We start from the raw sequence: 26,483 nt of genomic DNA, 5'->3' as shown, positions 1-26,483 counted from the left end.
CTGGAACCTCGGTGTGTGCGTTAGTTAGAACACAGACTTACGTCAAAGCTTCCGAGTAATTGTAATGACGGGAGACTCCAGAAACTTCTGGACTTCATCCATCACAGCAGCAGGGTCCGTTCTCAGCTGTTGTCCATCGATAATGAGCATCTAAGTGACCAGAGAGAGAAGAAGGCAACGCACACTGAGAAAGACAAGCAGCTGTGTCATGCAAGTCCTCTGCAGGCCGGGTCGTCCAGCAGGAGGCCCTGTGCTGAGGGGGCTGCACGCACCGCTCTCAGCCCAGGCCAGGCCACCCTCACGGGCGACCTGCCACAAGAAATGAATCACACGAATTAAAGCTGAGAAGTGCCGCAAACACTGCAAACAAAAAACCCCCTTGAAGGGACCAAGAGAGCTTAAGGAGCCTGGCTATGAAATTGCAAGTGGAAACCAAGTCTGCGAACGTGCAAACCGTGGGCCGCACCATCGAGCCCGGGGGACCGAGGTCGAGAGGGGGCAGGGTGGGAGAAGACCTGTGGTGAAGGTCACAGGACGGCTGCTCTCTGAGGTCCCGCTCGGAGTGGGGGCACTGTCAAGGTTGAAGTAGGGCTGTGATAGTGCAGGTACAGAAAAAGACAGGATGCCCAGGGACCTGAGTGTGGACGAGGCTTGTTACTCTGGTTTGGGGTGGGGGGCAGGGGGAGCGAGACCCATGACAGGACAGTGTGGTGGAGGGCCACCAGGCCTGCCGGGCGAGTCTTCCTCACACCTGTTGTGTCCTGTGCCACGTGCTGCAGCCCGCACTGTTCAGGAGAACTCTGAGGACGGCCGTACCCCACAGTAGTGGTGTCCCCCAGGTGACTGTCGGGCAGCTGCAATGTGGACGATACGACTGAGGAACTGAACGGTTAACTTTCTGAGACTTCAGTACCTGTTCTAACAGCCGTGCGCAGTATCGGCTCTCACGTTGCACAGCGTGGTCCCAGACACACAGGCACGTGGCCTGTGACCAGATGGCTTTTGGCAATCAGTGTCAGCTGTGGCTTTGCCCTTTGGTTGCTGCCTGGCAAAGGAGAGACTCAAGGAAGCCGGGAACAGCATAGGACTCAGAAAAGCTCAGCAAGGCCATTGGGAGGGAAAGAATGGCACTTAAGCAAAACAGCGTTTGCCTTGTTTGGCCAACAGGCGTTCAAGCCTCCTTCTCAGAGTGAGAATCGGGGCTGCGAAGCTCCCACAGCTCTTAACTGTCAGGAGAGGTGTGAGCTGGGGAATAGAGTGTGGGAAGTGAACCTCAAATGCTTTTAGAAAAGGTCAGACTGCTTTCTGCCTCTGCCTGTTGTTTTATTTGTCGCCACAGCCTCATTATTGACAAGTAAAGAGTAAAAGCAGGTAATGTTTTCACGGTAGAGCTTTCCTCTGTGCTGGAGGCAGAGCTACCCACAGTCAAGTTCTCACCGCTCTGTACCTGGAAGGCGGGGAAGTACAGGAGCCACCTCTCGATGTGGCTGGCGTACCACCCTGGGACCAGACAGCGCTTCTGCAGGGCACGGAGCTCAGGGGGAGCACCAGGTCCCGCAGAGATGACTTCGTAGAAGCTGAACCTCAGCGCCACGGCGTCTCTGTGCGATCGCTGATGCTGCAGTGCAAAGGTGGATGATGACAATGAGCCTCAGGCATAGGTCATCATCACAAGCCCATCTCCACAGGTCCCCCTGCTGAGGGAAGGGCCACCTCACTGCAGGACAGGCATCTGCTCTGCAGTGAATAAGGCAAGAAACCGCTTTCTCCAAGTGCCGGAATCAGAGCTATGACCCTGGGGTGGGAGGAGGCCGAGTTCTTACTGATAGGATCCCTTAACCACCTTTATGGACTCATTTCCTTGGTGTATATATTTCACTCTGAAAGTCAGCTTTTGGGAGTGGCGTGAATGCCCCTCGGAGCCCATAAGCAAAGCGTTTGTCACAAGCGGTGAGTGTCACAACGCACGGAACTCACCTGCACGCTTGCGCTGCTACAAAAGCCCTACCTGCTGTGTTAGGTGGAGAAGGCACCTCACACCCTGACATGCACAGTGGCTGAAACCCACAGCTCCTTTGCACACACCGCAGGTCTAAATGCCACTGTTGTTTTACCTTGCAGGAACCTTTGTGATGAATTGGAAATGTTTCTTACCGAAAACGCGTAGAGCAGCAACCCAAGAAGGAACGGTTTCGTCAGGGCCCGGCGGGTTGAGCAAATCACCTTTGCCCTGGATCGCCCCCTAAATACCCAGGCTCAGCGGTGGGGGTGGGGGTGGGTGCCACACCTGAATGGCAAATTGGGTGCAACTGGGATTCAAATGGCCGTGTGCGGCCCGCTCCCCTGGCCTGGGTGGGGGCCTGCATGCTGCCCCTGCAGAGTGCTTTATCTGTGCTGTTTAGGGCGTCCTTGTTAGCCGGCAGCCTTGAAACCTCCCTTTTCAGGAAAGTCTCAGTATTTCAGGGGCTAAGTGGTTGCCAAGCTCCAATTTTCTTCTTTCTCCTTCAGTCAATTAAGGCTCACTTCTCTTTTCTCCAGATACCTGGTGGAAAGGTGAGTGATGCAAAATCGAATCAGTCAATTTGCCGTGCGCCGTCCATTGTGACTTGAAAGATGGTGCTGGGAGCCTGAGGCGAGCGGTCGGTGTGCGGGTATGGGCTTCAGCTCCCAGGGGACCGCCCCCTGCTGTGTGTGACCTCTCCCCACCCTGTCCCACCCACCAAACCTCTCCTGACACCCTGTCTCGAGCCAAGAGAAACTGCTTTTGTCGGACAACAGGAGGGCCCTTGCTGAGGAACTTTAGTCCCTGACACCGCAGGTTACCAGGAATGCGCCTGCTTGAAATCCTGTCGGTGAGGAGCATCCCTGCCTTGCTGGGGGCGGGGGCCATGTGGGCACCTTGTTTCCACTTGGGTGCAGAGTTTCACATAAGGGGTTTTGGACACACCATTCCACGTTCATCTTAAATTCGTGGTTTCTGAGGAAATAGGAGCCTGAGTCCGCTTGTCAGGCCTGACCCACCAATAACCCCTCATAGGCGCAGGGCCCTGCTGTGAGCTGATGGAAACTCTCCGTTTCGATTTCACCTAAAGGCCTCCCCTTGTAGACCGTTCCCTCTAGGGAGGGGCCCGGTAGCTCTTCCAGGGCAGCTGATGGATGTGCCTGGTCTGTGTCCCGTTGCCACTCGGTAGGAGTCCGTGGGCCACTCGGTGCTTCTGGGTTTACACTCGGGTTCCTCACACCTGCTTCTCTACTGACACAGAAAGCAGCTTTGAATGTAGCATCTGCATGTATTAATTTGTCATCAAATCACACTACCGCGCTGGGCGCAGGGTGGTCATTACAACCAGCGCGCGGGTGAACATGGGAACAGCAGGGACGTGTTTTTAGATTGCCAAACGCCGGAGGGTAAGTAAGCACTTCGAGACCGCGGGCAGCGGCTCTATCCGTGCTGTGTTCTTGTGTTCAATTTTGGCTGCTTTTCATTGGGCCTTTCTACCTGGTGATTAAAATGTCACCAGGACAGGTTTTTTCTATTGTTTTTAGTGATTCACTAAAGCAGACCTGCGTTTGCTGTGTCAGTGTTATTACGAGAGGCTGTTAGATCAGTTCACAGTGGTCAATTCTGTGCTCAGTCCTCCCCGACATCAGACACAGGGCGATGGGCATGTGTGGAAGGCCCAGGAAGGGCTTGGGCCAGCTGGGCTTCCAGGTAGGGAGGGTCCTTGCATTTACTTTTGCTGCTAAGTTACGAGATATTTTTTTCTCAGTACATGAAGTTATTTAAGCTCTTTTACAGTCAGGCTTCTCAGTCTATAGCCCAATTGGCTAAATTTGGTTTGCCCTTTATTGTAAGTAAAGTCTTTCGGGAACAGCCAAGCTCATTTACTTACACATTCTCTCTGGCTGCTTTGGAAACACAGGCAGAACTACAGCTGAGCCCAACCACATGGCTGGCCGAGCCTGAAATGCTGCCTCTTTGCCTCTATGGAGCAGACCTCTGACTCCCATGGGGGCCAGTTCCGCTCCTCAGGGTGAAACAGATAGTAACAGCAGCATTGCACGTTTTGGGAAAAATAATGGTCTTAAAGTATTCTAACATTTTGCTTTTAAAATGCACATATATAGAAGTACAGATATACCTCAGTATGTACTATTTTGTTTGTTATATTTTAATTTCTTCATTGCACTAATGCATTTTACTCGATAAATTAAATGAGTACAAAATTAATAAAATCTTAAGGAGAAAATTAGTTTCTCCTTGGCAACAAAGAAAAATGTATCCACCCTTCTGCAGATATAAAAATGAGCAAGTCCTTTTGGTTAAAACCTAAGGTCTGCATCCCCCCGGCACCTGCTGGGCTCGGTCTGAAGTCTCCTCACCTGGTACCAGGAGTAGGCTCGGTCCGAGGGGTCCACCAGGGTGACGATGATCTTGGCCTTAGGGACCAGTGAAGCCGCTCTTTTGGGAGCCTCCTCGGAGTGGAAGTAATTGGCGCTCTTCTCAAACAGAAACTCCGCAGTGGCGTTAGATGGGACGGGGAAGAAGTCCATATACCTGGGAAGGGAATATTGCTCAGAGTAAGACAGGCTTGTACTCACCCCCGGTGATGCAGACGTTCAAGGTGCCCACCAGTTCATCAGTTTCTACCCAAGAGCCGCCTTCTTGAAGGCACTTGTCCCGCACAGAGATTAGCACGGAAAAAGCACACAGAACACTCGTCCTGTGGTCCGAATGCTTTTCTGAATACGTTCTCTTGTTGCTTTGCTTAATGTCGGGGAAAAGGCCTCGGAGGTAACAGCAATAGAATCAGAGTTTTCAAACTGCCCCTGTAACATACCAGGGCTCCTTTCATTTCATGACAGCCTCACCCTCCGGCCCCCCCTTTTCCATTCTCGAGCCCTGGAGAAGCCAGGCTGCCTGGACCAGGGGCTTGGCGTCCCTGAGCAGAGGGTCACTCACACTGGTGCAAAGACTTCTTCCATCTGTTGGCTGATACTCCAGCCAACATATGGTGGACTTTGGAGGGTGCCACGAAGCCCTGTGTCCAGGCGTGGGGCAGTGAAGAAAGAAAGCCTGTCAGGTTTTCTGGAAACTGCCTGCTGTGATCTGTCACTCTGGCTTCCTTTGTGGGGAAGGAGATGCATGCGAGCCTCTGGGAGGCTGGGTCTGCTCTCCTGGCACATGTACTAGTTAGGGCTAGTGCCGCATCTCAGAACACCAGTTCATTTAGGAGCTCGCCCGGGCCCTGGGCTAAGGCCCCCAAGTGTCTAGCAGCTTTGTATGGGGTCCAAGCTGGTCTCAAGAGTGCTGATTCTGAGAAGGGCTCCTCAGGGCCCAGGAGGGCGGGAGGGGCTGGTGCAGATGGCGTTCAGGGCCTTTGCCCTGCTGGTGCCTGGGCCTGTATTGGGCTGCCCTGGTTCCTCCAGTTCTCCGAGGGATGCAGACCCCGGTCCAGGTTACCCGATGGTGTCTGGGTGGGGTCTGTAGGGTGACCTTGGCCCCCTGAGGTATGTGATCTTCAACCTCATGGCACTGTGGCTACAGAATGACAGCTGGTGCTTCACAGAGAGACAAGGTCCGCATGAGGACTGATGCTGAGCACAAGGCTGTGGCTGTTGCCAGTAGACAGGCGTTTGCAGTTACTAGTGTTTGTTATTTGTACAATTGCTCTTATATAAACATATACTTTGTCAATCAAAAGTGTTTGCAATTGGGGTTTTTTCAGTGAGTTATAATTAAAATTTGTAATTGTGCCCTGGCTGGCATAGCTCAGTGGATTGAGTGCCGGCCTGTGAACCAAAGGGTCACTGGTTTGATTCCTAGTCAGGGCACATTGCCTGGGTTGTGGGCCAGGTCCCCAGATGGGGGCATGTGAGAGGCAACCACACATTGATGTTTCCCTCTCTTTCTCCCTCCCTTTCCCTCTGTCTAAAAAATAAAGAAGATCTTTAAAAAATTGAAAATTAGAATTTGTACTTGCTCTTTAGCTCTCTGCTCATTCCTGCCATCTCTTTGTAAACTGCTCAGGGACTCCCTGTTGCTGCTGTGGAGCCTCTGCACACCACTGGCTTGTGAACATCTTCCTTCTTCCAACTGATTATTCTCCCAGATAGCCTTCGGTCCCAGGGCACCAGGGGTCACATTCCTCCCCACTCCCACCCCAGCCTGGTCCTCAGGCCGGCAGGACACCCTCTGCTGCTCGCAGGCAGGTAGGTGCACCGGGCCTGTGGCCCTGCAGCCGCTGACGAAGAGGGTGCCTTGTAGGTCCCCCCAGCTGCCGTCTGACCGGCATAGCCGGCCAGCACCAGCCCTGTCCTGAGGAATGGGCGGAAATAGGGAGCCTGAGAGTGCGTGCACCCTGGCAGGGGCTCGGGTGGCGCTCAGCCCGCTGCCCTGTCTTTTCATTCGGGCGCCCACAAGCCCGTCTCGAGGGTTTTTATAAAATGAGATCATACAGTTTGACAGCAGGGGTTAATGTACACGAACGATTGTGCTAAAACACATGAAAAATATTTATGTTCACGCTCTGGAGTTATTGTGAGAATTCCACTCTTGTACACCGCTTTCTGCCCAGAAGCCACACCTTAACAGCAAGACTTGTCGGTTAATTTTATCATTAACATGCTTGCAACATCTCCTCCTACTGCATTACTGTATTTACATTATGTATTTTGTGTGTATTTGACATTTTAACTGAGGTATTTTCCTTAGATGGTGGATATATTTCTAATTTGAATTCAAAGGCCAAAAATCAAATTTTGTATATTGTTGATATCTTTTTAGGGCTTTCATTACTTATGAAATATATACACATTTCTAGTTCTATTTATTTTCTGTTTATGCCAAAACAAAGTAGAAAATCACGTTTGCGGACGGCAGCGTCACTTCAATGCAAGTGCTCAGGGAGAGAGCACTATGGAGGGGTCGGCTTCAGGGCAAGGAGGACCGGGGTTCCTGCTGGGTGCGGGGCCTCGGCCTGCACTCCTGTGTGCCGCCAAAGGCGGTCGGTGCAAATCGAAATGACTGAGCCTCCTGGGACAGCACGTCCCCTCAAAAACTGAGAAAAGTTTGTCTGAATAGCTTCCGTTCCCCTGCAGGTGTTCAATTTCTAAGGCGCAGAGGGTAACACTTATTTGTGGCTACACAGTTAAAAGTTTATAAATGTGAGTGCACAGTACATATACTTTTAGATTTATATTAATAACCCATCTTACCAATCAATCCCCCTGTGGTAGTTATTTCTATTAAAGAACTGTACCTCCTCAAAGGTTTGGGGGCTGGGGGAGTTACTAAGGATGGAGGGGTGCATAACCAGGAACAGGTACAGAGCCATGGTTCCTGAAAAGACAGCAGAGGTTCAGAGATTAATGAAGTGAAAGCACAGTTTCCTACTATTTGTGTTGCAAAGTGATTAATAAACAGTACGGCAGTGACCCAAACAGACACACAGAAGCTCTCCTTGGATTAAACGCAGACAGAGCCAGCATTTAAGAAGAAGCGGCTGTAAGCGTGGAGCCCGGCACTGTGAGGAGAGGCCTGTCCTCGGGCCTGGAGAGCCGGCCCTGACTCCACCCTGTCGCTGATTTGGGCCGAGACTTTGGCTTTGGCCTCCCTTGGTCTTGGCTTTATTAGCAGAAAATCACCTGCCTCTCTACGTTCCTGGGCTTTCTCTGAAGGTGAAGAGACGTACTGTGCCTGAGGATGCTTTGACACCAGGAACACGCTGTTGTGCATGAAAGACCGTTATCTAACACGCGACAGCACCGCACCAACATCCACGCCGGGCTTCCCTCCACAGTTCCTCCTGTGGGAACCGAAAGCCTGTTCCACTCGAGGCAGAACGTACCCTTTCTCCAGTTCTGTGCAGGTGTGCGTGTGCTTACGTGGCTATAGCAAGTAGTGTCAAGACCTGCCTAAACTGCCGAATTTGAAGAAGCTTATCCTCTCTTGGTTGGTACCCTCTCTTAATGACATGACTTAGAGAATTTGCATTTTTTGGAAGAGATGACACATCACAGATATCCATGGAGATCTGCAAATGTTGGGGACCAAGAGTGTGTGTTTTAAAGTGAGCAAGGTCGTAAACTATGAAATTAGTGTTTTCAAGTCTAAATTAGGAGCCGAAGGGTGGCGCTCAGCTAACCTGCTGCGGGAGGAAGTAGGGCAAGCTGAGCTCCGTGTGCTGAGCATTTAACCAGTCAGACCCAGCTTTATCACATCTTTCTCACGGGCAGAAACTACTGTTCTAACTGTGCTTAGTAATAACGTCTGTGTCAAATTTGGAATTTTCTTATCTCTCTGATAGTTTTAGTTAGTATTGTACTTAAATCTCTTGTATTAATACCACAGAGAAACTGTTAAAACAACTGTCAACAGCAATACTGTCTAAAATAATGAATTGAGAGAGGCAGCGTTCCTAGATGATTTCTCAGCCAGACAACGAACATTTTACCTACGATCACAGATAGCCATAGGGAATGAAACACAGTAATCTACGGCATACAGAGTGAGAATGTTCATCACAACCGTAGCAAGCTCGGGCTGGTCCATGCACAGGCTGCTGAGCCCTGCCCCAGAATTTATGATTCAGCGCCCTGAAAATCGCTGGCTTAGCAGAAGTGCGGGACAAAATCTATAATGTGTTGGGGAAAGAAGTCCCATTATTTGAAATCCATAGTAGAGTAAATCTCTCTAGAGCGTGGGCTTCCAGCATCGAGTATAATTCTAGGGTCACGGGCTTTATTGCCAACACCTTGTGGGAACTTGAACAGAAAAGACCTAACCGAGTCTTCGTTTTCTTATCGTTTTAGTGGGGAGGGAACTCCTTAGCTCTCAGGGCTTCCCAGGTCACGAGCTGCCCTGTGTGAAGGCCCCTGCGAGGCTCCACCCCTGAATAGGGGTGAGCCTGGAAAACCACGTGTGGAGATGTGGTCCAGTAATGCATGTGAGAAAATGAGAACAACATCTTGTAAGCCTAGAGAGTAAGGCTACTAAAATGTGAAGAAAAGAAAGCAGATTAATTCCTTTCTCAGATCAACTGAAAGCATTCTTTTCTGGATTTTATTAGTAAGAATTGTATTAAGTCATGCTGTTTGCTTGTAACAGCACGGCCAGCATTAACAAGCCAGCGATAGAAAGGGGATGAGTAGTTCGCACAGTCAGTAAAGGGCATGATGTACTTTATCACTGGTCTGTGGTTTCTCAAGTCTGTCTTTACCTGCGCATGTTCCTGGGTCTGAATAAACTGTCCTGTGTGTGTGTGTGTGTGTGTGTGTTTATATGTACTTATAAAATCATAGACACATTCAAATAATCATCCAAAGGTGCAGTTTTTGTATTTTTGTTAGTTTTAACACAGTCACATATCCAGGTGACTCTACACAAGTATAAAATTATTCATAAAAATACTTTAAAATGAAGCTTTTTTTATGGAACTAATATTCAAATATAAGATTTTTTTGTTAATTAAAAAAATTTCATGACATGTCAGCATACGCAGCGACCTGGCTGAATCTCAGGAGCATTATGCCAGGAGAGAGAAGTCAAGCACGGAGAGCGCACACTTCATGCTTCCCTTTCTGCAGAATTCTAGAAAAGGCAGGTGAACATGAAGGCAAGCGGTTGCCTGCGGCTGAGTGGCGGGGAGGGGGAACTCACTGGGACGGGACCTGGGGCACTTTTGAGGGACGTGGGTTCTGTATGTGGAATGTTTGGTAGTTGCACAACTGTCTGTAATTTCCAAGATTCATCAAACCGCACATTTCAAATGGGTGAATTTCACTGCGTGCAAATTGCACCTTTATCAAACTGGGAGAATTCAATTTCTGTAGAAAGGAGATAAAAAGTTCCTTTCCAAAGGTAAATGTCATAGACAAATTGTAACACAAACGTTCGGAAACCCAGCTGAGTTTACGATGACAAATAACAATTCTGCCGTCTGACCATAATCTCACAATGCCTGTGTATCCGCACAGCGCGGGGGTGGGGGCTTGGGGGCCTTCCCTGCAGAGCTCTCTGAAGTCAGCCCTGCCCACAGAGACCCAGAGAGCAGTGGGCGGTAATGACAATGGTGTGCGGTGATGGGGAGCTCACCGACAGACTCCTGTGCGTGCTTTTCTAGTTGCCTCTTGACTCTTGATAGATAAGGACGAGTGAAATAAATAAGGACAAGACAGCATTTGTCACAGTTATTGTTGTTTCCGGATTGATGTCTGCAAATGGGACTGAGGGAAAAAACTCTATGTGTCCATTATTGCACCGAATTCTCCCGGGTCCTTTCTGAAGAAAGGAGAGAAGGAAGCAGCTGTTCCCTGTGGGCATGTGGCTGAAATGGCTGTTTTCTGTGAAGCCAGAGTCCAAGGGCCCCAAATAATTTCTCAGGCAGGAAACAGGAAGTGCTGGGCGTTTTAAAACATCCAGTGGGCTTTTATAGTAATGCTGATTCTTACAGAAACTGAAGTTTATGGGGAAAAACTTGCAGGCCAGGTTAAGAAACGGTACAAAAGATTTCTCCTGGGTGCGAATAAATACCTTTCTTAGTGTAACATTTTGTTTACGTCTAGGAGTTCTGCCTATCAAACAACCTTAGGCTTTCAGAAAATCATCATCTCTGCAAGAAATTGTGCAGAGAGAAACTGTAACAACCAGACGGCTGGAAGAGTCTGGCTTTGGAAGGGGTTTCTTACCGAGTTCTAGGTACTTGCACGTGTCCACCCGACTTCTAATGGGATCTTGTTGGCTACTCTCTAAACACACAATTTGTTTTGATTTTAGAAATGGTAATCGCAACATGTTTCAATTAAGCTTTCTGGGTAAAAGTAACATTTGCCACCAAGCTGACGGCTGGGTATTCAAACTGTGTGACATCTATTTTCTCCCTTTTCACTTTAAAAACCACTTCGACAAGCATTTACAGGCAAGCACCTTGTTGAGCTCAAGGGAGATGATGTCGCAGCGCGATGGCTGACCCACTTGCTGACGTTTCCGGGAGGTTCAAGGACTCAGTGTGCGGGGCTGGTCGTTCACTCCCCGGATGGCTACACAGTGGTTTTGTCAGGACGTAAAGCATGCTCACCGGTTTTCTGGGGCCCGACCACCAAGAGCTTCGGTAAGCGGTCGCAGGTTTTCTCCCTCGACCAGATGTCTCTGTGGCGCCTGTCATCACAGGGATTCTAGGGCAGAAGAAGACAGAGATGTCCTCGCAGCTTTTGAGCGCCTGTTTTGTGCCACAGAGCTCCCCGTCCTGCCCTTAAAGAGACGCCCCAGGAAACAGGTGTCGAAGTGGCAGCTCGGAAGCTTTTGGTGGCTCCTGCCCGCCCTGAGGCCGAACAGCCCCTGGGCCGGTGGCAGAGGGGACACGTGTCCACTTCAGAGACACCGTAGCACTGAGTGGGGCGTTTCTCCTGTGACTGGCAGTTGTGCCGTGCGTGCACGCACACGTGTGTGTGTGTGTGTGTGTGTGTGTGAGCGTAGTGAGCTTGCTGAGCAGCGGTGGTGCTTCTGCTGCACTAACGGGCACGCGGCCCTGGCATGCGGGAAGCCACCAGAACGCACGGGGCACCAGGTGTCATCCTGAGGAGCTTTGCTTCACGGGAGTGCGGATCTGGCTGTAGTCACACTATTTGAAGGGACGGCAGATTTCTCACAGCTGCCTTCAGAGGTCAGTAAATGTACATCCAAGACGACACAGACCATGGTGCTACAAAGCACTAACTTTTAGCAAAATGGCGAAATGAGGGTGAATTACGGCCTCAGGGACGCGTGCGGGATGTGTCTAGAGCGGCAACTTTCCGCCTTTTCACCGCAGGGCACACATCAGCCAGCTGCTGAAATCCCGCAGCTCACCAAGCGATGGTTTTTGCTGACATGACAAGAAGTAGGTGTAATTCTGATTAGTTCACAGCAGACCGCTGCTGTTGTGTTGGCTGTTGCCATGCTTTCTGGCATCTTTTCCAAGGGAAGCGATGTCACTGCTCGGGGCTGAGCGGTCAGGTAGTGCGTGTTTTACAAATCCTCGGGCGCACCGGTTGAAAATCACTGATCTAGAACATCCTCGATTTTAACTGCAAAGTGCACGTCATGTGAAGAATTGACAGGACCCTTCACTACTGCTACAGAAGTGGGCAGACAGGGCCGCGCTCTGCTGTCAATGCCGTAGACATTTACAATAAGCGGCAGATGTTAACACTAGCGTGAGCGTATTCCTGTTGGCTGCTCCTCTGGAAAAACACTGATTTCAAACCTGTCACCTGAAAGCATACTGATTTCAGTCTAAAGACAAGGTGTTAAGTAGTGGGAAAATTGCAGGTCTTTCCAGAGGCTGACACTTTGTGTGGTTTGGTAGTGGTTCAGATAAAAAGATGGGTGGTACAGCAACCCCAGACAACGTGCAGTGATAATCGCACAACCACCGGCTGTGACCTACTAGAATGTGGTTATGTCTGGTTTGGGGTTATCTGTCTGTGCTCAGGAGGCAATTAGCTCAAGTTCAAAGCTGCATGAACTGGACATGGAGTTCAGAGCTCACTTCAGTTCGGTCTGTGAAGTTTACTGAGCGCTGCACGGGAAACCATCCGCTGCCGGTCATTCTAGCAGAAGAGGCCAGTGACTGACAGCACCGTCTCCGAGACAGATGGCCTGGGACTGACACTCAGCATGCCACACACTAGCTGTGTGACCTTGCTTCAGCATCTCAGCTTTTTTGTGCCTCAGTTTGTTCGTCTGTAAAATGGGGATAATAACTGTACCGAACACATAGGGGAGTTGTGAGGATTGAATGAGTGACACACAGCAAGTGCTATGTAATTATGGAAGATGATTGCTTTCCCCAGATCGTGGAGCGGGCAATTTAACTTCAGAACATGCTCCTGCAATGCTAAGGCGTGTGAGGCTGCCCTCTGTGAAATCCTGGTTACCCCCAGAACAGTTTGAAGAGGCCGTGTTTATGTGATATATTCTCTTAAGAAGCTCAGTGACTTCGCCATGTCCAGAGTCATTCCCAAACAATACTTTGAAAGCTGCCTGTGTTCCCCAGCTGCTGGTGTCCCCCGTGGTTCTGGAGGCAGACGGCAGTGTGAGCACACCTCACCTGTCCCTTTAACGTATTTGTCACCAGAGATGGGTGTGTGCTCAGGTGGACCAGCTGGCTACCTGCCTAGCAGGTACCCTGCTGCCCATCCTCTCACCCTCCAGCCGTCTGCAGTCTGCACACTCACCCCTCCCGACTGAAAATACCCCATCCCCGGAGCCCTTATGGGGCTTCCAAACTCCAGCGTTTCCACCGGGCACAGGACAGAGAGTTGGCCGCCTATCATGGAGCAGTGATGTAAAACTCCAATTCAGAAAGAAGCAGTTTCTCAAACCTACTAACATTCCCACAATGTATGAGTTCCCCTCATCCCACCCCAACCCCCAGATGCCTTCACTTTTCAGATCTAAATTATCTTACAGAGCTCCCAGATGTGTTTGTGGGGGAACTAATCACACCAATCGTTGACCAAGTCTTACCTGCCAGAGCGGGTCTCTCTGCTCCGGGAAGAGCTCGAAGTACTTGCGGGCCAGCTGCGCCGGGGGCAGAGTCTGCAGTCGCAGGTTGGTCCAGCTCTGCACGAAGTTGGCCAGGTTCACGAAGGTGTACGAGCCCAGGCGGTCGTTCCCGTAGTTGGACAGGTGGGTCATGAAAATGCTGATCTGAAAAGGCACATGAACTTGAGTATGAACACACGGGATCCAAACCCTCGGGGGCAGAGCCATCGCAGCAAGGCTGGGACTTTCGTAAGGTGCGTCTACAGGAGACTGCTGCGTTTCGTGACGCATTTCCGGATTTAGGGCAGGTCCCAGATAGTCTCATGGTGTGAGTGCACTCTGGGGGGCATGCTGTTAGCGAGACCTGGTGAGTGTTTTCCCTGGGGTTTCGATACAGTTTGTAACAACAAAAACGAATGCGACGTCCACATGCCCAGGCTGGCGCGGTGAGACAGATGCTGAGCGCTTTGTCCTGGACGGCCCCCCGTGAGGGTCTCGTGCTATGTGAACTCCTCGTAACTGGAGGCAGTGGTATCCCAGGGTGCTGGGGTTTCCTAATTTCGGTCCACTGAACTTGGCTTGTAGTGCAGTTATAGAAATAATCAGTGAGGCGCCGGCATGAGCGTGACCTGGGCACCCTCTGGTTCGTATTTGCTCGGGGCCACAGTGACAAGGGTGAGGGAGTGAGTTCTTGCTGAGACGACCGTGAACTGTTTTCCGTCAGTGACACTCAGACCCCGCCCGCATTTGCGGTCTCCTGTTCTCGATATCAAACACGCCCTTTAATAAAGTTTTCAGTGCTTGGCCAGGTGAGGTCAACTCTTTCTGCAGAAGCAGATGCATTAAAAACAATCACAGCATTTTATTTACAATATATTTGAATTCTGTAGGCTTGCTGACATTGGTCTGGGATGTGGAGTGGGCATTTTTAAATAAAGCACCTGCTTTTTGTTGGTTAGTGTTAAAGAAGGGGAATAATTCTGCGTGAGATTTTCCATGGCAAAGAGAACCGTTGTGGCATTTATGCTGCTATAGAAAAGACCAGGAAAATAAGTCATATAATCATAGTACTTTCTTAAAATATAGAATGCTATGTGAATGAATACTGGTTATTATAATAATGGTTATTATAATCATTGTCATAATGAGTATAATAGGTTCATTTATTAAGAGACTGAAAGAAATATTCAAGAAAATTGAAGTGAAGTGGTACGGAGGAGAGAAAGGTGGTACTAAGATGTGCTATAATAAATCAGGAAAATGTAATTACTTACAAACAGAAACGAGAGGAAACAATGAGGCCTGTATTCTAAAGAACAAACCCTGCAGGCTTTCACACAAAAAGCCTCCACTGTGACCGAGAATATTTAATTATGTTTCTATTCACTCTGCCTGAGTAGACACTAAATCTTAGAACTTCCACAAACAAAATAATTTGAGGGTGGCTTTAAATAGCTACCAGCAGACTGATACAATCATGGGATTGATAAGTAAGACTATTACAATTTGGGGTATTTCTAAAAAACAGGACTTAAAATTTTGGTTACTTTTTATAGTCGCTTTGTTTCTCTTTCTCTTCCCCTTCCTTATCTCCTCTGAAATTTTTTACAATGGTAGGCTATTGAGAGATTGAGGAAACTCACACTTAAATTTGGAAGTTCTTTGCTAATAATGTCTGTTGGAGGCAGTCTTTCGTCACTTTTTCAACTAGCTCAATAACAGCAAATGACACTTCCTCACAGCGACAGGCGTGGGCTCAGGGGGACCAGCGGGCCACCTGCCTCACTTGCACCTGCTCACCGACCTCTCACCCTTCACCTGCTCACAGTCTGCCAACTGGTCCCATATATTCCTAGTTACTTCAAATTTCTTGCTTTACTTTTACGAAAAAATTCATCAGTAAACCTCGGTGTCTGTATTTCACTTGACTAGTATCTGCAGTGGCCAGGAAACGGGGAACTTAAAGGCACTGTGTGACTCTGTGACACTAAGCCTTTGACCTCCCCTCGCAAGTACTTTCCAACCTGGGACAACACTGGGTGCTGTGTCCCTTTTGCACTTGTAGGAGCATACAAAGTAAAACACGCCACCCGAGTGAATCAGGGTCTGGTGGGCGCGCTGCCTTCGCTGGGCCCGAGGCCGATGGGCAGGGGTGAAGGTAACAGGAACAGAAAGTGTCCTCCAGCCAAGAAACTTCCCCAGGCTTTCTGCAGGGTGGGCCCACTCACTGCTTCCTCTGGGGTCTGACGTCCCTCCTGATTTTGTGCGATTGCAGTTATTTGATGTGAAAAATTACTCCCATTAATTTTGCACCTTGTCCAGTGGGAGGAAAAAAATGCCGCTTTTGTTTCTAAGGCTTAAATTCACCGAGGCTGTTTTTCTACCTGGCTTGTGCCTCACTCGTCACTTGAGAGTCTCAAAGCAACGCTCGGCTGCAGAGCACCCTGGCAAGGGGCTCCCACCACTTCATATCTGGGGTCTGAGAGACGCGCAGGCAAAGCTGCGAGGTAAGTGGGCTGCTCTCAGTTGGGCACAGGTTTCCGAGGCACAGTGAGGTCAATGTCTCCTAAAGCACTTGAGCTTGGAGCATTTGTCTTTTTTGAAAACCACATTGATGTCTCCATTTCCCTGGCTGTACATTCGGATCTGCACATTCAGTCCTTCTGTCACCAGCTAACGGCTGACGGTCAGGGAACATCTCTGTCAGGTTTAAGGCGCTGCGGTTCCTGCAGCTGCTGGGCAGATGTGTGCACTCAGCAGAGCGCCTCCCACTCGGACCGGACCGCCGTGTCTCCTGACTTCGCCCCGGGGAGCGTGGCCGTGCGGTTCCGATACTCTCTCTCCAGGTCCCTGTTCCCGCGACTCAGAGGCCAGATGACAGCTGCCCTGTTTCTTTCGGACTCACAGAATGACCGGGTAATGAAACAGGTACAGTTTAGAGTAGGTTTAGAGTGATTAATTAAGAGAAATTATTATTTAAGCCGCAATGTAGCACAAAGTCACGTCCATTTTTGCAAAGAACACGTGTTGCTTTCCTGGCAGAAACCTTTTTGCTTCTTAGTTTTAAAGCGCCACGTGCACAGCAGCGTGAGTGCGGAGAGCAGCGCAACTACTCCGCCCACAGTGTCCGATGTTACTGGGAAAACCGGACAGAATTTTTAAGAATCCTCCAAGCACACGGACCCACAGGAAAATCTGATTTTGGCTCAGATGTGGATGAATTAAATTTAGGTCATCGAGAAGATCAGCTTTGTCACCAGAAAGTTTCAATTAATTGTATTTGCTCATAAAGTGGAATTTGCCCAAATACAGGGGGGGAAATCAACATCCCAGACAAGTATATTTATTTTGTGAGGAAAAAGCTGGGCTTTCAAACTGTCGTGACTGATTGTAGGCAACTTTCTAGATATCCAAAAACATTTAAAGTTTTCTTTTTATTTATTTATGTTAGACAACCCTTCTAGTGAAGCGACTTATGAAATGTCAAAAGCTTCTGGGAGGATCGGCTCTGTATAGAACTTGTGTGGGGAGCTCTCCATGCAAAGAGCAGAGGCTCCAAGGACGGGAGAGGACAGCACTGGAGAGTGAGCACTCACCAGGTGTTCCTGCCCTCTCGGGGGGCCTGCACCTCCCACCCGGGGAAGACCCCAGGCCGGGCCGGGCTGCAGGGGCTGCACCCAACTGTGGGTCTCCCGGGGTTCCTCCACCTCCATGTGCTTCCAGGCAGCTTCACGTACACGGTCTTCACGAACTGCACCTTCACAGGGCCCGTGAGACTGGTACCCCACCCACTCTGCAAAATGGTCAAGAAGTGTGATCTTCTGTGCCTCTCAGGGCAGCACTGTTTGGTCCCTTCCTCCCTGTCCCACATCCCCCTCAGGCCCCCGCCATTCAGGGCCTTCGTTGTCTGCTCACTGTCCTCATTTTCCACGTTCAGCTTAAAGCCCCTTCCCCCTAGAGACCTCCCTTCCTGACGCCCGCACAGCGGTTTCTCCCTTCCCAAACCACAGGGGGACAGTGCGTACTCAGTCCCAAACTGCGTATTATTTTGGTGATTCTCCTTTTGTTCAGATGTTGATGTCGTATCTCCCAAAGCCAAGTGTAGATTTTTTAAGGGAAAGCATCACGGATGACTAAGCTTCCAGTTCTATCCAGTCCTCTGTAGTGGGCATCTCACAGTGGAGGCTTAACAAGTGTTTCTTCACGCGACCTTTCTCAGCCAGTCCCTCGGGAGAGTCCCTCCCTGGGGAAAGCGATGTGCCCAGCCGCCGGTTCTCCCAGGCAGGGCCAGGCTCGTGCCCACCGCGTGGGTGGGGGAGGCGCGCTCATCCCGTGCCGTGGGCTCCTCAGAGCCCGATGCACGGCCCAGTTCTCCAGGGTGAGGAGGACGGCTGGGTGAACTGACCACCGTCCTCACCGAAATGAAGGGTCAGACAGTGGCTGAGCTTTGCCACCGTCACAGCTGTCGTGACAACACGCAGCTGTCCATCGTGCACAGTGCCCCGGTGCTTCACGGAGGAGGCGTGCAGACAGGAGACACGGAAGAGGGTTGATGATGTTAAGTGCATGCATGGAGTGTGGCAGAATAGGTTTGCTCAGAGGTTTTTATTTCTTCCTTCAAACTCAGCAATGATCACTAGAGTAATTAGGTAGGAGCGGCGGTATTCCAGAGGTGTGCCACGAGATGTGGCCGGCGGTTTCAGCCTGGGGTGTGGCACGCCTGCACCACAGCTAAGGACACGTAGCGGTACACTTGCAGTTTCTGCCTCCCTCTGACTGGGCAGTGATGGCGGATTTGCACTTTTGCCTCGCTGTTGGGGTCAGAAAGGACACCGTCTTGTGCTCGAGGGAGTGGAGGGAGGCACAGACCAGCGAAGCAGCCTCTGACCCCCGAGGTTCGGCCCCAGAGAATACAGAATGCTAACTGCCCACGGACGGGCCACGTGTGTGAATCTCTTACACACAGAGGCAGCGCGGGCCGGGTGGTGGCCAGGGCCCCCGCCACAGGTCCGGCTGAGCAGGCAGTCCGCTCTGGCCACGTGTCTTCGGGGACAGGCAGAACAAGGACTGACTCCGGGAGGCGGTCCAGCTGCCCCGGTGAAGCAGGCCCAGAGCTCGCGCCTCCCACAGGCAGTCTTTACCTAGGGGTGGCCTTGTGACCCTGCGTGTGTGGCAGCGGGAGCAAAGGCACCATCCAGAGCTTTGTCTGCTAATGAGAACAACACAGACGGGGCAGTGGCTCTGAAACCGGAGAGGGCGGCACACAGGCGCTGTACTTGTTGGCCGACGCGTAATAACAATGTGAACGCCGAGTAAAAACTAGGCAACATAAAGGTGGGAAAAAGAGGAAAACAGAAGAAAAATGTATGGTTTCATGATTAAAGGGAGTTACCATATTTTGCCATGTATAATGAGCATTTTTTCCCAAATTTTTGAGGGAAAAATAAGGACGCGCATTATACATGGGTAGTACTAATTCTGTATCTATATAAATGTTTTTAATTCTTTTATTTACGTTTATGTGTTAAAAGTGTAACTCTAGAAAGCAATAAGGATATCCGTATGTGAAATAATACCCTGGAATGCAATAATCAGCTTTGTTTGTAAATATAAATGAATCAAAAATGGAATTAAAAATTAAAAACAAAGATTCATTTCCTGAAAGTTTGGGGCAAAAACGTGGGTGCCCATTCTCACACAGCACAATACAGTGAGTGAGTGATACTGGCCTGGAGTAGATGGGAAGGCAGGTGGATTCCAGTGGAGAGTGTCTGAGTCCCTCAGCAAGGCAAGCGGGGAAATGAACTCAAAGCTGAACGCTGGAGCAGAGCGATGAAGGTGGCCGAGGGGTTCGCACTCAGGTCCAAGAGAGGCTGCAGGGTGGGGTGTGAGGCCCTCTGCACACTGTGGTGGCCGATCACGGGTCTGGTCATGGATTTCAGCCATTAGTCTCAGGAAGGTCATGGAACATTGCAAGGAGAAGACATGGCTTTTACCAGAGCAAAAGCGATGACAGATTGTAGGTGACAACGGGGAAGCAGGTAGGAAGGAAGTCAGAGAAAGGGATTCTTCCTGAGGCTCCTGCAGATGGACTCAGGGACACCCACCCCCAGCAGAGCGACTGTGGACAGAATCCTTTCCAGGCTCAGGGGTGGAGGAGAAGTAAGAAGTTAGGATGACGCTGTGCCGGACGCAGTGTGAGTGCCGCTCAGAGTCCTCCTGCGTGGAGGGGACAGAGGGTGCTCTGCAGGTACATCGGGCGGATGTGTGTGCACGGGGCAGGGGGCTGTGGCCCAGCCGCTGCCTTCCTGGCACTGGGAATGCCAGTGCAGCAGATGCAGCTGCCAGCCCCGCCCGTCCTAGCACTGGAGGCTCAGCTCACCGTCCCGCCAACTGGTCGGAATGACAGCCCGCATTTCTACATTTTGGACAAAATGGTGCACTACCGCCTCCATAGTCCATGAGATCGGATTTCTCTTGTAAATATAAGTAGGCACCCTTTGCAAAATCTCAGAGCGGAATTTCCTGTGCAGACAGATGCTTGTTATATTTTTGTAGCTCGAGCTCCTTTTTACTTTTTTGAAAGCCCTGGGGGGCTGGAAGCTGATGATTTTTCACATCAAGTTTTGTCTAACATATGGCAGAGAGCTCTGTGAGACTGTCTCCAAACTCTGCTTTTAAGTCTCCAGCCTCCGCAGGAAACAGAGCTGCGCTCTGACGCACCACTCCCCAGGGGCGCGGAGACAGCCCAGAGGGGAAAGCGTGGACTCAGGGTCCCGCAGGGCTTGCCCTGGTGCCTCCCACACTCGCAGGGAGCTCCCGGCCCGGGCGCACCTGCACGTGGTTCCAGCAAAACACTTCGAGGCCCGACGGTGACCAAGTAGCTGTTACGTCTGTTCCTCAGCTTTTAGTTGGACAGGCAAACACCGAGTCCTGGTCTGGACATCCTTATAGTAGACACTGTGTGCTTGTGAGTCTTCTTCTTGTTCTTAAGTTTGACGAAGACCGAAGCAACCACACCAGCCGATGCACAGCTGGAGCCAGGATGGCCCTGTGTGAAGTCCTCTTGGGGCCTCCCCACTCCCGTGTCACAGAGCGTGGAAGGCGGCAGGTGCTGGACGGGGTGACTGGCTCCGCGTGGCTCGGTGCTGTTGTTCCGCCAGTGAGGACTTCAGGGTGGCCTGGCAGCTGTGCCCTCTGAGGGCCCGGGGCTTTCTGACCAGGTGGTTCCTTTTCCAGAGGGCGAGGGGGTGCTCGGTGCACCTGCCTCTCCCAGTGCGACAGCCCAGCAGTCCCGGCCTCTCGCGTTCTAATGTGTGTCCGCAGCGTGTCCCTTAATGTGAGAGGACAAGGGGGCATGGCTTCATTCTCTGGGAAGGCCTGGGGTCCTCTGTCAACAGCACGGTGACAGAGAAAAGAAGGAGCCCCTTCCTCTCACTCTTTGTTGCTTTTTCGGCCGCCTGAATGATGGAATTTGCACCCCGTTTCCTCACCTTGAAGCGTTTTGTGGGATCGCTGTTGAGGCCCCATAAGATCAAATCCGCAAAGCCCCCGAGGCAGTGCGGGCACCACACAAGGCTGTGAGTGAAAAGCCCGCACTACAGGGAGGGCCGCTCCACGCCTCCCTGCCCTGCCAGGCCTCTCTGCTGACTCCCCGTTCTTGCCGGGATCCACGCGGTTGTCAAAGGGAGACGTGCAATCACACGTGGCTGAGCCGGTTATTGGGGTTTGTGTCCTCTCCTGTGGAAGCTGTTACTGGGTGGGCCAACAAGTTCATTTAGTTTTTCCCGTACGATGACTCTAGCAGTGCTTACTGGTCTTTAACTTCATTCGAAATGATTTTGTTAGGTTGTATTGTATTGTGACAGCTGTCATATCAGTGTGCATTTTTAAAAAACATCAAAATTAGTGAATTTTTGTGTAGCCATTTTAATATTGAAGATGGAAGAAAATATGCAATGTTTTCAGCATATCATGCTTTATTATTTCAAGAAAGATAAAAATGTGACTAAATGCAAAAAAAGATCTGTGCTCTATGGAAAGGGTGCTGTGACTGATAGAACGTGTCCAAAGTGGTTTGCAAAGTTTCTTGGCACTATTGACATTTTGGCCAAATAATCCTTTGCCGTGGGCCTGTCTTATCCATTGGAGGTGTTGAGCAGCACCCCTGGCCTCGGCCCACTAAAAGCCAATAGCGGGAGACAGCCAACATACTCAAAATATCTAGATCAATGAAGTTATTGGTGAAAATAAAAAATGTGTCTTTTATTTTACAGAAAAAAACTAAGTGGACTTTTTGGCCAACCTAATAATATTTTAAAATTTGAAGAAAGAGATACTTTACCTATTCAAAAAGTATTGTTGAACGGCATCCCTGATAAAACACTTTGTCTTAAAATAATATGTGTGGTTTCTACTGACTGCCTGTCTCTTTCCCATGATTATGAAGTCAGACCACCCCAAGGGGGACTGTCTGCACTTGGAAACTATGTAACCTCGCACTTGCAGATCAGCTCCCGACAGGTGGTTGTAGCATTGTGTGATTGCCTGCGCCAGTGAGTTAAGCAAATACTTGGAAAGTAAAAAAAAAAAATGCATACTGTTAATTCATAATTAGATTGGTTTGATCCCTAGGAATTGCTTACATGTCAAAAAAAACACTACTGATTAAAAGAATCAAATAGATGACTCCCTGTTCATAGTCCTGTTGCTCTGTGATCTGTGAAGGGAAATTTAAAATGTCAGACTGTGTAGATGACAGGTGAAAGGTCTCAAAGTCACTGGTGGAAATGTTGGCGTGTTGAGACTAGTGTACTGTGAGCCGAGTCTTCAGTTCATAGTGGGGTGTCGGTCTAACTTTGCCTGTGTGCTACTCACTAAATGGAGGAAAAAGAAGGAAGCCAGATAAGATGATTCTGAAGATACTCTCACTTTAAAGAACAGATAAGTTAGTAGGATTAGATTATTTCTGATGGGTGGGTTGGAATAAATAATTAATGTTTTTGTGGTGCGACAGCCGGTAAACTTCCAGAGGCCGGTGCCCCACGACCCAGGCTGTCCTGACTTTTGGACACATGTGCTGACTTTGCCGCAGGTGAGTCACCTGGACTTCTGTCTCATTTCCTAGGCACTGAGGAATAGACACAGTTACTGAATAAAGCAGATATGAGAAAGGCCTGCCATTGTTATTTTTTGTGAGAATTGTAAAATTAAGGTCAAGAGAAAGATCTTCCAGGATTTATTCTCTTTTCCAACTTTTATGCTGATAGAATCTTTTTTCACATTTGGAAAACCACTTTCTTTTTTCACACTGCATATTGTTAGTGCATACATTTCTTGAAGCTCAAACAGAGGTTAACTTTTGTGTTTCCTGTACACCTTCAGTTAGCCCCCTTCCTGCACACGACCTTGCAGTGCTTGCCGGGGGCAGGGACGTGCGCAGCGGCCAGGTGGAGCTGGCCCTCAGCACGGGACGTGAGGAGGGACAGCGGCCTGTCACACAGGCTGGTCTGCCCCTGCCTGACACCCAGCGAAACAAGACCTTACGTGAACGTACCAAAAAAGACCGTATTTGCTCACCGAACTCCTCTCCCATCCGCTCATACTTTTACTGTAATTGGAAGAAAAGGGTAATAGTAGAGTCATGGTCAGCTGAGTGAGAGCCCGGTCTCCAGTGGAGTTTTATGGGTGGAAATCTTTCTCTCCACAAGAGCGAGATCTGAATTTTGGCCACCTTCTGACACAGAAAGCAGGCCAGCATCACCTGCAGAGTTAGTTTGCCCCTTTCTGGAGGTGTTCCCGCTGCGTTTCTACTACTGTTATGGAGCTGGGACTTCAGACTGCTTTGGCCGAAAGCTGCCAACCCCCAGCATCTTTGTCGGGTCCTGTTCACCCCCCTATCGCCACCCGTAATTTCGTGGGAGAACAGCTTGAGTACTCACTGGGTTGAGGACCACGGTGAGGAAGAGCTCGCCCCCCTGGATGCTCTTGTCCAGCTCCTCAGGGCCCCCCGGGTAGTCCCTGTAGGAGATTGTGTGGGTGAACAGCCCACAGGTCTGCCGTGGGAGAACCTGGAGGGAGAATGAGCAGTGAGGAGAAAGCTCCTTGTTAAAACTCGGCTGTTTTTCTCACGGATGACGGTGCACCAGCTGCCGCCATGGCCCCACCCTTAACCGAGGCCCCGAAAACCCTTCCCACCCGGGGGGTGGGAGCACAGCCGTCTGGCAGGACCCCGAAGGGAGCGGTGGAAAGGGCCACAGAGAGGGCGCACTGTGAGCCGTTTCAGACGCTTGTCCACTTTAAGTCTCTGCACCTGGACTTCTGTTACGAAGACCAGTGCATTCCAGCATCTTAACAAATACAACTAAAGCAGGAAAACGAGACTGCAAACAGTGTCGGGGGTGTCTGTGCTGCACTGTGATTAATTCTAGGAGGCCGGAACGTCCAGGCTGGTCCTTGGTGCAAGTTCCGCACAGGCACGAGAAGGTGGAGCCAGTTGTGATTCTCGGGAGGCGACATTTTGAACTGGAGCAAACGCTTGAGACGCAGACCCTCGTGTCCACTCCAGCTGCGGAGGCCCCGCACTCTGCGGCCCTCCTCTACACGCCACTTCTCCGTCTTCAATTTCAGCGTGCATTAAAGTAACCTTCACTCTGGTCCTCGGAACGTTTTCTTAGAAAACGTAATTCTCGGCTCAACTGACCCATCATGCATTGCTGTGTAAATCAAAACTTTATTTAGTTTGGTAAATCGGTAAAAGTTATATCCTTAGAAGCTGTCTCCTCTTGATGAAATCAAAGAAATCCAGTTTAATTGTAGAATGTTAGCTCTGATAACACTTACGTTTAAAAGCATTACCCATTCTCCCAACGTTATGTGTGAAATCACTGACAGAAATGAACTAAGGGCAGAGGTCTCCTAGCTGAATGAAAATACTCCCTAACAATTCGTGAAAGTGTACTTTCTGGAAATTTGAGCCTCCCATAGTATTCATTCATTATTTCACACTATTCTAAACTCTCTGCAAGGCCAGACTAGTTTTACATTTTTTAAAGAGTGTGATTCTGAATCACTTTTAGGGCTCAGTTTGAAACAGGGAGAGGGAGAGAGAGTGTCTTTGGACTTGATCTCCTAGCTGATTCCGTGCAAAGTGGAGAGAGAAGAGGAGAGAACTTTGAGTATTGTCCCTTCCTGAGATGATCTGAGTTTGAACACAGGGCGAGGAAGTTCCAGGCTTTACCCAGCACCTCGGGGGAGGGCCCAGCTGCTGAGAGGGTGCATTGCACTGCCTTGCTGCCTTGCTGCCACGATGCTACAGGATGCCAACCCTGTTCCTGGGAGTGGCTCCGTGTGAGAGAGGGACCAGAGCTCTCTAGGCGTCCTGCTGTGGGCCCCCCTCGAGCTGGTCCCACTACCCAACTCAAACTCTGAGACTGTGTGTGCCCCTGGGATGCTCGTAGCCACCAACCGTCCCTGGGAGATGATGAAAGCCACCATCAACGAGACCCTTGGCCAATGGGACCTGCAGCCAGGACCCTCCACCTAAGGCCCGAACCTGGAGCAACTGCCCACAAGTGTGTCTGAGAGTGTCAAGGAAAGACCATCGGGAGGCTGCCCATGGGGCAAACGGGAGTCCCTACCGAGGGGCATCTCCCTGAGAGAGTCAGGGCTCTCGGGGCCTGTTTGTGGTCTGCCTGCCCTGAGGTCTCCAGAGCCACAGCTCACCCCCGGCGGGGAGGGTGGCCAGTCCTGGCGTCCATCAGGCCCTCACCAAGTGGAGGTAAATGCTGCCCGGGAGACCCTGTCAGGGCACACGGGCCCGGAGACTGGTCGGCGCTCGAGTGCCTGGGCGGGCAGGAGGGTTTTCTGGCCCTGGTGGACTTAGAAGACGCGTCACAGGACCTCCAAGGAGAGGGAGGTGCATGCAGGCCTGAGTCAGGGTTGCTGCTCTCCACCAGGGTGCCTGACAGCGAGTTAGGTGTGATGGGGGCCTGGGCAGTGAGGAGCAGGTAGAGGGCGTCAGGGAGTCCTCCCTGGGGGAAGGAGTGACAGAGGCCAGGACACAGCCATGTTTTGGGGGGGAAAAATCAAGATTTGACTGCTTACTTTGGAAAGTCTCACAAAGCATGAGGCGATGACATATCCTGACAACATACATTTGTCACCAGTGTAAAAAAACAAAACAAAACAGAACAGAACAACAGAAAAGCTCTGGAGAGAATGGGGCCATGGCCCTGAGCGATGTCCTCACTTCGCCTCATTTGTGCTCTGTGCCCTGATCTGCTGGGGACGCAGGGCTCCGCACGTGGCCTGGGGCTGTTCGGGTCGAGTGGGAAATTGCCCAGTCAGGAGCACAGCTGGGCTTGTACAGAGGCACACGGGAGTCCCCGTGCCGAAGGTTGGTGCGGGGTTTACGTGCTTGGGTCCTCCCTGTGAGGGGGCGCTTCTGCGTGCCATCTGCCCGTGAGATGGAGTGTCCCCTTGGCCCTTCCACAGCGGCTGTGTCAGTGAGAAAGCTACACTCGCAGAAGGGAGAGGAAGCGACTTTAATCAGACAGCCTGCGCTCAGATATGACAAGTACCTTCCCGCAGCTCAGCGCCTTCCCTACAGTGGGGCTGCTGGCAGCCCGCTGTCCTCCGTGGCCCTTTCTCCGCACACGGCTGCCCACGGGAAGGGTCCCACACGCCCCCACAGCCCGCTCACCATGATGTTCCTGTGGATGAAGCCCCTCCGGTGCCTCGCCGGTTTCAGGTGCGGGTACTCCTCCGTGCTGGTGGTTCTGATGCCCCAGACCTTCTTCCAGGCTGCGTACAGCTGGCTGTGTACCGGGTAGACGCCCGAGTGGTGCGGGGCCACCGCGTAGCCAGCGTCCGTCGGAATGCCGTGCTCCTGCGACCAAGCGAACATCCGTTAGCAGGTGGAGAGCTTGTCTGGGTCCCGCTTTACACCAGGTGT

At 50.7% G+C, this 26,483-nt stretch overlaps 1 protein-coding gene across 1 annotated transcript in view; it reads right to left on the bottom strand.

The window, feature by feature from the left end:
* The window catches only part of LOC112312234 (bifunctional heparan sulfate N-deacetylase/N-sulfotransferase 3-like), a 55,769-nt gene that overhangs the window by 7,093 nt on the left and 22,193 nt on the right, over nucleotides 1-26,483 (bottom strand). The window contains 9 exon segments of the mRNA XM_053911906.1: nucleotides 42-81; nucleotides 84-150; nucleotides 1,448-1,618; nucleotides 4,384-4,558; nucleotides 7,219-7,342; nucleotides 11,079-11,175; nucleotides 13,511-13,693; nucleotides 23,470-23,598; nucleotides 26,232-26,417. Of these exon segments, the coding sequence (XP_053767881.1) occupies nucleotides 42-81; nucleotides 84-150; nucleotides 1,448-1,618; nucleotides 4,384-4,558; nucleotides 7,219-7,342; nucleotides 11,079-11,175; nucleotides 13,511-13,693; nucleotides 23,470-23,598; nucleotides 26,232-26,417 (1,172 nt within the window).

Source organism: Desmodus rotundus, chromosome 9 (assembly GCF_022682495.2).
Source record: "Desmodus rotundus isolate HL8 chromosome 9, HLdesRot8A.1, whole genome shotgun sequence".
In the NCBI taxonomy this organism is placed as follows: Eukaryota; Metazoa; Chordata; class Mammalia; order Chiroptera; family Phyllostomidae; genus Desmodus; species Desmodus rotundus.
This window is presented reverse-complemented; position numbering and strand designations above follow the sequence as displayed.